We start from the raw sequence: 11323 nt of genomic DNA on the forward strand, positions 1-11323 counted from the left end.
AGCCAGGACAGCAAAGTTGATGAAAAATGAATGGTTTAAAACTTAAATTCTTTTTCAGTTATAGGTTTTTGCTCAGAAACTATTATATAATATACCACTATATAAGCTACCTGGATGATCTTTGCCTCTCTGAAAGGACTCTGCCAGTCTCTGTGTTGGGGGTCTAGGCCTGTCTGATGGATTTCTCTCCTCCTCTCTTTGTTTCTTTTGCAGCTCGGAGTTCTCTTTTTCATGGTTTTTCATTGTTTGTATAAAATGGTGGTGTTGCCACAGTAGTGAATAGTCTTCTTACACACATCACAGTGTGAAAGGTTTTCATTTACAGCCATAAAATATCTCCACACGACGCTCCTCTTTCTCTCTGCTATGCTCTCAATCACTGCAGCCTCAGCGCCACTGAGTCACATAACAGCATGACAACAGAACAGCAGAGAGGAGGAGGAGGAGCAAAGTGTGCACACAAGATGTGAAAGGAGCGGTGTTGGGCACAGACATGTCTACTTTTTGATGAAATGAGAGCAACATATTGAACAAAAAGGAGAGATGCATCGATCCCATCATGCTAGTATCGATCAGATACCAATAGCATCATTGGTACAGATACTATTGATATTTGGCAGTGGTGGACAGTAACGAAGTAAACGTAATTCGTTACTGTACTTAAGTAGTTTTTTGTGTCCTTTTTGGGCAACTTTTTACTTTCACTCCACTACATTTCAAAGTCAAATATCTTACTTTTTACTCCACTACATTATGCAAAATCTGTCGTTCCCTTTGGCTTATGTGTGTATAAAAACGTAACATGTAAAAACGAAAGAATCGCGAAGCAAGAACACCAATCAGCACAGTGCGCACTTTGTTTTGAGCTTGTTTTGACCTGTTGGACATACCAACCCAGTGCAAGCACACGTTTCAACGTCAGTGCAGCATTGTAAAATTTTGGGAGAGTCTATTCAACATAAATGATGGAACTAACCAAACTTTGTGTAAATATACCGCAATATAGAAATATGTACACATATGCAGTTGTGACTGACATTTTTTTTCTGAATTTATACAAACACTTTCATTTTATAGTAAATTTGTTTTTGCAAGTTTATATTTATGAACATAGACCTACAGAAGCAATATAGTAAAGGAAAACTCATTTGTGAACCTGAGTTTAAAGCAAGTTTTTATTAAACTTAAACTTGTAACTAAGTTGCAAATAAATTTTAAACTGAAGCTTTGCTTGTTCATAAAAAGTTATTTCAGAGCCACTTGGTTCTAGCTCTTCAGTGTTTTGTGCTTATAACTTTAATAGACATCAGAGTCAGACTAATTAATGACATTCTATTAAAATATTGGTTTACCAAGAGTGACAGTATTTTCACACAAAAATGATAATAGGACATTAGAGCCAGAATAAATCTTTTAGTACTTTTACTTTCGATATTTAAGTACATTTGAAGGCAAATACTTTTACTCAAGTGGAGGTCTAACGGGAGGACTTCTACTTTTACTGGAGTAATCTCTACTTTAACTCAAGTACATGATTTGTGTACTTCTTCCACCACTGATATTTGGATCGATCCACCTCTAGACAATATCACAGTATCATGTAATCAGAGCGTGGGGAAGAGGAGCTGATCTGCAGGTGTAACAATCTCAGGTGCGACAAAAAAGCAGTGCCGGTATGTCAAAGTGTCCATGATAACATTACTGGACGTGTTTAATATCATGGTACATATACTAAATTGCTGAATACCAGCACAAGTCTAGTGTCCATTATTTATTTTGTATGTGCTAAAGGAGAAACGTAGTAACAGTTATGCAGCTGCAGCATAATGTCAGTCGCTTCTTAGCAACAGGCGCTCAGTTACTGTAAAAATAACACAGAACGCTTCTCAACCAATCAGGTTGGAACTAACTGTTATATAAATGTATGTATATGTATTATTTATTAACTATAGCTAATGCTAACTAACAAAAATTAGCCAACATTTTTAACCAGCTTGCTGGAGATCATGACTTGTGAATTTACATGGTATCATTAGATTTTATTTAAACTCACACAGAATTCACATTTCAAATGTTAGTTTGTTTTAATACATTTATAATTTGCAAAGTTTACAAATGATTTGATATAAATCATAAATTCTGATAGAATAAGATGACAATCATTCATTAATCAATTGTCTGATGTGAAATGCACTGTTCTAGAGTCAGAATTGTTCACAGTGGTAGTCTCTAAAAGCTCCTTCACAGAAGGTTATCAAAGAACACTATGTTATTTCTCTTCCTTCATAAAGTCCCTCAGCAAAACAATCTTTTCTAGAGCAAAACCACTTTAACATTCCTCTAAACTGTCTTTATGTACTTCTTCACCTGATGCTGTTTCTCCATGATCATCACAGCTGACTGAGGAACCTCTTTTCTGTAAGGATGAACCTCTGAGTACATCACTAAAACCAATCCCTGAACCTCTGAGAGATTCCCTTAGACCCCCCTTCTGCTGCTGCAGCTGCTCTCTCTGAGTCTGAGCTGCTCCTCACAGTTCTCTCATAAACCTCCTCCAGAAGTGAGTGAGTCTCTCTGAGCTCTGAGAGGCTTTGTTTCAGTTTCTCCAGCTCTCCATCCTTCTCCTCCATCTGTCTGCTGAACTCTTCCTTCATCTTTGACTTTGAGGCCAAAATGTTTCTCTGGAGTTCAGGCAGGATGATCTTCATGAGGTTCCTCTCTGCCTCCATTCTGGCTTCTCCTTCATACGTCTCCCTGATCTCCTCCATCTCCTGTCTGTGTCTCTCCTCCATCTCTCTCCTCTCTTCTTTTAATCTCTTCACCTTTTCCGCCATTTCTGTTCTTCGCTCGAACTCTCTTTCTAGCTCTCGTTCCAGTTCTCTCCTTTTCTCTTCATCCCTCTCTTCTTTCATTCTTCTCTCTAGCTCAGTTGTTCGGTCATTCAATTGTTTTATCTCTCCTTCATGTTCTTGTACTGCTCTCTCTATCTTTCTCAAAGAGTTCTGCACCTCCTTTTGAAGTTTTTCTTTCATTTCTCTTTCTTCTTGTAGCTTCTTTTCTTCTCTTTCCTTCATGATTTTTCTCTCTATTGCTCTGATCTGAGATTCTGTCTCCAGGTAGATCTCACTGCTGTAGAATTTCTCTCTGTTTCCTTTCACCATCTTCTCTATCTTCTCTAGCAGCTCTGAGGTTTGAGAACCATCTCCACTCTCCTTAATGCTGAGACAGTGAAACCTGTTCCCACATTTCTCTACAAGTCTCTGCACCTCCTGGTTTCCTGACTGGATAAACTCTTCAATGTTCTTCTCTTGGACTTCATCAGTAACAGTGAAAAGGATCATGGTGTTCCTCCAACATCTCTCTCCAAAGATCTCCTCCATTTTCTCCAGCATGCCTCTCTCCTCTCCTGTAGACTGCTTCACTGGTATGACTAGGAGGAAGGCATGGGGTCCTGGGGCAGACAGACGGACACAGAGTCCCACGTCCTGTCTCAGCTCCTCCAGAGAGAGTCCAGGACCGAACCAGTCAGGAGTGTCCACCACAGTCACCTGCCTCCCAGCCACCTCCCCCTGTCTGCTCTCACTCTGCTGCCTCACTGTAGACGCTCCAGCCTGGCTCCTCTCCTCTCTGCCCAGGATGGTGTTTCCTGCTGCTCTCTTCCCACATCCAGTCCTCCCCAGCAGCACCAGCCTGAGCTCTGCTACAGGAACTGACTCTGGACAGGCTGAACTAGTGGATTCTCCACTCACTGTGAATCAACAAGAATAAGGAAATGATGTTACTGTATGTAGATATAATTATCTGAATATTTATTAAAAAAATATGAAAGTGTAATTATTTACTATCTGGATGAAGTCCTTCTTTACTGTTTCTTCTCCTGAGTGGTGCTGCTGAGTCTGGAGTCTCTCCACTGACTAGGAAACAGACAAATCAGACATAATGGAGATTAGATATTGTTTGTAGATAGTATAGTTCATGAAATACACATACAGGTTATACTGTTGCTGTTTAATATTTTGATTTAATCACAAAATGTTGATGTTATCATAAATAAAAGTGCACATCATAGAGTAGTTGACTTTTTTTATTTAAATTTGGATTGAAATCCATTTTCTGAAGCACACTTATACATTGTAAAGTAACACCTCCAGTGTGTGGTTCGTGTTTCATAGTGATATATGTTTTAACTTTATGCAACCTTAGTATTTACTTACAGAGTGGAGGCTCTAACTCTTTGCTGTTTCTCCTCCTGGCTGGAGCTGCTGAGTCTGGATCTGTTCTCTCCTGCAGCTGCTTGTTTCTCTCCTCTAGAAGTCTGTCTTTCTCCTCAACCTGCTTGTCTCTTTCCTTTAGCTGTGTGTTTCTCTCACTTAGAAGTCTCTCCTTCTCTTCAAGCTGTTTGTCTTTTTCACTCACTTCAGTTTTCTGTTGTTCCAGTAGGATCATCATCTCCTGTAGTTTGCTGCTCTTGTCCTGCAGCTCCTTTCTCAGAGTCTCCAGCTGCTTTTTACTGCTTTCCTCCTCTTTCACTGTGATCTCCAGTAGAGTCTCTTTCTCTCTCAGCAGTTCATTCTTCTCATCTATTGTTTTATTTTTGTTCTCTATTGTTTTTGTATGTTCTTCTAATTCAGTGTATTTTTGTTCAAGTTGTCTGTTTTTCTCTTCTAAAGTCCTTTTTCTCTCTTCTAGTTGCTTTTCTTTTTCTTTCTCCATCTCTGAGAGGTTTAGTTTCAGTGTTTCTATCTCTCTCTCTTTTTCATTCATCTCTCTATCAAACTCTTTCTGTTTCTTGCTCATAAGAGTCTGAACACTCTGCTGGAACTCAGGCAGGATGGACTTTATGAAGTGTGTATCTGCTTTTACTGCACTCTTCTCTCTGATCTCCATCTCCAGTCTGAGCTTCTTCACCATCATCCTCCTCTCCTCCTGCATCCTCTTCAGCTCCTCTTCAGCCTCCTTCATCTGCTCTTCTTCTCTCTTCACTTCTCTCTCCAGCTCTCTCCTCTTCTCCTCATTTCTCTCCTCTGATAACTTTCGCTTACATTCATCTTTTTGTTTTTCATGCTGTTTTATTCTCTCCTTTATCTTTCTAACTGGTTCCTCTGAGCTCCTCAAATCATCCACAACAGCTCTCATCTTTCCTCTGATCTCCTCTTCCTCTCTTTGTCTCATCTCCACTCTTTCTCTCACTCTTCTTTCCTGCATCTCTCTGATCTCCAGACTGATCTCTCTGATGGTCTCTCTCTCTTTTAGTTCTTGTTTTTTACTGTGTGTTTGTTCGGCTGTGTTCTCCAGTTCAGTCTCAGCTCTCTTCAGCTTTTCCTCCTCTGCTCTCTTTTCTTCAGTTAAGCTCATTAAGTTCTTCAGTACAGGTCCAGGAAACCTCTCCTCCTTTAATTCTGAAATGATGATTCAGATTCAGATGATTTAGATTATTTTGTATTTTGTCACATTTGGGGTTTTTACAAACCAAAAATAGAGACAAACCATATCAAAAATAAAACTTTTTACAGTGTGAAACTCACTTTATACTGTATATTTTAAATTATAATGATAATAATTTACAAAATAAAGAAAATTAATTAATGGTTATGATTTGATATTCAATTTGCCTTTGTATTTGGATTTTTATCAAATATCTGTGTGATGTTATTCAGTGTTTATGAATGATTAATATTTTGCTTGTTTTGTTTATAAACAAGCATTAAAACTGGTAACACTTGCATAACTGGCTTTGTGCTTTCTTTCAATTTTACTCGTCAGTCTGAATGACCTCTTAATGAATACCAGTCACAGACTCTGCATCCAGCTGTCTGAGTGTATGATGACGAGGGAAACGTTAAAGAAAAAAGCTTTAACAAATAAACAAATATGAACATCCATCCATCCAACATTCCCTCCATAATAAGAGAAAGAAACAGAGGAATCTCTGAGGATCTAAACTCACATCTGCATCTACATCTCCTGCAACAAAACAGCCTGCAGCTCTAACAAACACTGATCTTCAGGTAAAGAGCCTTTAGACCCGACTCACTGAAGATTTACTGAATGTCCAGATAAACACAGATGACCATCTCAAACACACTGTATCAAACTCTGAACTCACAGCTCTTTTCACTCAAACAACACACATCACAGACAGACACCATTCAGCTCTTCATATCTGAAAGGACTCCACAAACACCAGAACATCATTACAGAGAACATTTTTAGATTTACTAATTTACAGTCAAATGCAAACATTTGAGGACCCCTTGTTAAATTATGTGTTTTGTTGATTTTCTATGTGGAAATAAATTCAGTGAACACTCATAAACATGGCATTTTTCTGCCAATTTTGGTGCATAATTCCTACGTATTTGCTGAGTGTAATATATCAATTTAATGTTATTTTCTGTAAAAATTATAGAGACTGATATAAATGTATGGAACATCCTACCAAATTAATTTAAGCTGTAACTTCAAACTTATTCAAACAGTAGTATTTTAAGTAGTCAGACTTTAGATGTTTATGAGGATGATGTTTGATGATGTTTTCTAAATATTTAATTTATAACATAATGTTGACGGAACACATAAGGCGGAACTTAGAAGTGCAGAAGTGCAGCGCCCGGACAGTCTGTGGCGGCACATAACAAAAACACAGCTGGATGAGTGAGAAATCCGACCGGCTCCCTCTACATTAAAAGCCAGGTTAGGTCAGGAGTCACAATCCCAATGTTAAGAAGAGCCATTTTGTCCTTTCAACAAAAATCAAACCACCCTGGGAGCCACAATGTTTAATAACCAGTACGTCTCAGTATGTGCTGATGTCCTAGTCTAGGCTAAACAATGTAAACGAGAGCACAGACTTGCTTCTTGCTCTGCTTTAAGCTTTAGCTTTAGCCGCTTTCCTCCCATCTCCGCCAGAAAACCTTATCTCAAAAGGAGAGCAGTTTATTGTAAAATGTCTCTCAGCGTTCGACTGATTTATGAGGCTGAAGCCGCTTCTCATTCTCCAGCTTCTTGTTTGAATTTTATCATTCCACCTTAAATTCTGCCTGAGGCGCCAGAATGTAAATGCGGCACCATTTAAGGTGGAACGGGAAAATTCGAAAGAGAAGCGACTTCAGCTTCGCAACTTTTTAGTGTTTGACAGTCTCTCGTTGCAGGTTTATCGTACCAGGAAACCAACTGCATTGCTTATAAATGAGAATAAGTCAGTTCATCACCAAATATTTGTCTTAAATCTCTGTCTTTACATTAGCTAACATTACTAGCCAGGCAAGACTGCGTTGCCAAGTGACCTGCAGTCTGCATGCCAGGGGAAAAGGGACCAGAATAAGAGTCACACTATATGCAATTTGTGTCACACTAAAGTAAAATATTTTGGAAACGTCAAACATGAGAAACCATATTACATGTTTCCACCTGTTTTCCTACCGGTTGTACTCGCTGCCAACCAGAGGAACATTGAGCGAGCGATGTCAAAGCTTCCACCCAACTCTATCTAATTAGAAACTCTATCATAACTTTTATTGCCAAGGATTTGCGTTCGTTCTCAATCGTTGAGAAACAGGGCTTTCGCACAATGTTGCACACTTTAGAGCTGAGATACAGCAGACTGTCTCGAAGATGTCTTACTGACACAGCGACCCCCCTCCCGCCACAACGAGACCAAAACCGAAGTTATAAAATCATTAAAGAAAACGTGTAGAACAGCTGTAACATATGCTGCATGGACATCCACTGCCTCTGGATCTTATGTCACCCTAACTGCACGTTTTATCACTGATGAGTGGCAGCAGCGTCTCATGTGCTCCAAACAAAAGCAGTGAATGAGAACCTTCCAGTTCACTTACCACATCACTTCCATTTGATTTATTAATAAAAGATATTGGAAGTAAATTCATTATGGATCATTACAGATACTTTGCTTTAAAAGTACCTCACACAGTGAGAAAATAGAAATCCTGTAGAGAAAAAAAGATGCATCGATAATCGTTTTATAATCGCATCACAGCCTCTGAATCGTAATTGAAATCATGAGGTGCCTAGAGATTCCCACCCCTAGTGAGCAGTCAGAACCCAATGTTTTGAAATAAATGCCTCCCAAATTCTGAAAATCAGCGTGTAACATTAAGAAAGGTCATTAATGAAAAGCATATTATCTAGAATTAAGTAAACTTTTTTGTATTATTTAACTAATTAATTAATTAATGGTGTCACTTAAAGCAAAAGGTGTTTAGTTTAAATTCCAAGTCAGTAAAATGTCTGAAATGGGTTTTAACTCTGACTTTGAACTGATTCAGTATAATGATTCATATAGAGGAGATACAGTTAATCTCTCTTTAAAATGAATCACACAGACGGTTCAGTATCATTTCTCTTTAATATAAATTGCTCAATATAATGATGTATTAATGGAAAAACCTCAGTAAAAGCTGTAAAACCTCATAAATCTATAAAACTCACCAGCAGTCTGATCTACACATCATACCAACATAACCTCAAAAACACACACGCTTACAAAAATAAACATGGTCATCCTCACCGGTCAGCAGAGCAGATTCCTCCATTTTCAGTCTCTCCTCTTCTGTCCAGTTTATGTCTCTCTGTAAAAGAGAATAAAACAGTGTGAAGATTCATTCATGATGTCATTCTGTATGTTATATGATCAGTAACTGTTTCTCTGTTTAAATCACTGTTGATGTGTCAGTATGAATCACTGAGAGCTGATATTAATAACAGTATATACAGAAAATGTATTAATTGAATTTTACCAAAACAAATAATAAATAATAATAAATATACATTTATTTTAATTAATATATGAATTCATTCTTAATTAATTGTAATTGTCTATTCGAGTGTGTGAAATATGAGCAGAGCTGATAATGTAATAATATTTATTAATAAATAATATTTTATTAATAACTGAATAAGAGCTCTTTTTCATCTTTTAGTTTTCATAATAAATCATTCATCAGTCATGAGCTCATAGGAAGTGAGTAACAGATCCACAGAAATGCAGCATCAGAAAAGATGAGTTAAAAATAGTTCAGCTCTGCAGCTTCTGAGGATCATGATCACTTACAGAACACTGATCAGCATCAACACTGTAACAACACTTAACTCAACACCATGAAAGAGAATCAACAGAAATGAAGATGTAAACTTTATCAACAATCAGCCCTGAACAGCTTTTACACACAATAATGTTTATATTCATAGATTTAAAAATCATATTAAAGTAGATTATTAAGGAAACATTTGAAAAAGATGGTTCTTTAAGGGGTTCTATATAGAACCATGAACACTCAAAGAGCCCTTTACAGGATTAAAGGTTTCTCTGCATCATCAAAGATTCTTCAGATTGATGGAGAACGCGCTGTTCTTGGTTCTATTTAGAACCTTTTTGAAAATCGTTCTATACAGCTTGAAAAAAGCTTCTTTTACTGTTACATCCAGCTGTTATGTCAAGCTTATGTACAACAGAGGAACCGTTTTAGGTGCTATGAGGAAAACTTTTAAAAAGGTTCTATACAGAACCATAAACAACACATTCTCCATCAATGTGAAGAACCATTGATGACGCAAAGAAACCTTTAATCCTGCAAAAGGTTTGTCGACTGTTAATGGTTCTATACAGAACCATATTCTTTACTAAAGAACCTTTGAAGAACCATCTTTTTTAAAAGTGTGATTTATGTAGAATAATATGCTCACCTGACGAACATAGACTTCCTCAACTCGAGACTCTGATCAGAGACAAAATAAGAACTTTTAAAATACTGAAAACATATAAGACGAAACATTAGATCAGTATTTTCTTTAGTAAGACTTGAAGCTGTTGTTTAGTTTTAAAGACCCACATCAGGGTAAATATCATTTTCAAGAGGTTTAAAGTTTCAGAATGTGCTGTTCACTCTGCAGTTCACACAGTATATATAGAAACTATAATACAGCCTGTTTTGAGTTCACTGTGGTTGTGATGTCACAAAAAACACATTAACATATATCTGTCTATTTAGCCAACAGCAGTTTCGCCCTGCCCGTCAACACTGAAGTTATAAGGAGTGTTTCAGCCTGCACTGCTTTTTGAATGAGGCACATTAATTGATAAAGAGAGGATGGAAAATTATCTTATAAAAATGAATTTTGACTGTTTTTTATATATAAAACCACACAAATGTTATAAGTGGACTTCGGGGGGAAATAAAATACTAGACAATGTGGGATATGAGCCCTTTAAAGAACTCCAGCTGCTGCTGTATTTACAATTAGATTTTTAAACACTTTACAATAATAATTTTCTCCTCTTTCAGATCGTGTTTTCATGTCTGATATTTTACAGTCTGAGATGAAAAATGAATGAGCTCTAAAACTGAAACTGCAAATTAGATCAAAAAGTGAAGCTAGTTTAAAGTCTGAGATCTGCTGCTCTGTAGCTTCTGAGAAGTTAGTCTGATTCTCTCCTCAGTAAGTCTGATTGTCTGCTGCTTCTCTAACTGTCTGTAACCTGTTTGTTCTGTCCAGCAAACTCTGTATTAAAATCCAGCTGATCAGTTGTTATATTTCATTATTAACTACATTATTGTTGAGGTATATTTAAAATGGTGGCTTTATAGAAGAAGGCAAAAACACTCTTAACTTTCAGTATAAGTTGATGTCTGAAGTTCCATGTGTTCTGTTTTTGCAGGTTTGGAATGTTTAAGCTGGGGGCCCCTGGTCCAAAGGCCCCATAGGGAGTGGGCCTCTCTTAGTTCCAAACAGATGAGATCATTTTAAAAAGGACCATATATTCTGTCTTCTTTTTCAACAACAAGTACCCTATATAAGCAGTTGGGATATTCTGTTCCGGAGGGGACACTTTAGAATTGGCACGGATCCCCTCTCAGGTACTTTATGGTGCTTGATATGATGCTGTTTTACTTTGTAATAAACATCTTATACAGGCATGACGGCGTCAGCGGAGTCTCCTTCATCATCTTCACATCATCGCTATTTTATAAACCACAAGAATTTGGGTCACGAACAGGATTGCGGACAAGAATTTGGCATCACCAACTTCGGACGTGTTGTGGCTGGCTGCGTCGCCGACACCTTTAGCACACTTACTCCCACACCTAGCCGGCATTTCAGGTGAGCGCTGGTTTGTTCATTAGGGCTAAATTGGGGTTTTATTGCGTTGTACACGCCGCAAAAAGGGGAAGTATAATAGAGAAAAGGAAAGTTGATGTAAAAGTGTAGAATAGCCTAATCAGTAATGATAAGGTGAGCTAAATAACACCATGCGAGATTAATGAAGGTTGGGCCCTTATCTTCTTAATAGTAACACGTG

At 37.7% G+C, this 11323-nt stretch overlaps 1 protein-coding gene across 1 annotated transcript; it reads right to left on the reverse strand.

The window, feature by feature from the left end:
• Nucleotides 1–2269: 2269 nt before the first annotated feature.
• LOC118801244 (trichohyalin-like) lies at nucleotides 2270–9878 on the reverse strand. The gene is made up of 5 exons (XM_036561435.1): nucleotides 9709–9878; nucleotides 8534–8594; nucleotides 4215–5399; nucleotides 3843–3914; nucleotides 2270–3748 (listed from the first exon to the last, which is right to left on the reverse strand). Exons 2-5 carry the CDS (start codon nucleotides 8556–8558, stop codon nucleotides 2445–2447), a joined length of 2586 nt encoding a protein of 861 aa, XP_036417328.1. The 5' UTR covers nucleotides 8559–8594; nucleotides 9709–9878; the 3' UTR covers nucleotides 2270–2444.
• Between the last annotated feature and the right edge of the window lie 1445 nt (nucleotides 9879–11323).

Source organism: Colossoma macropomum, unplaced genomic scaffold, assembly GCF_904425465.1.
Source record: "Colossoma macropomum unplaced genomic scaffold, Colossoma_macropomum, whole genome shotgun sequence".
Classification (NCBI taxonomy): Eukaryota; Metazoa; Chordata; class Actinopteri; order Characiformes; family Serrasalmidae; genus Colossoma; species Colossoma macropomum.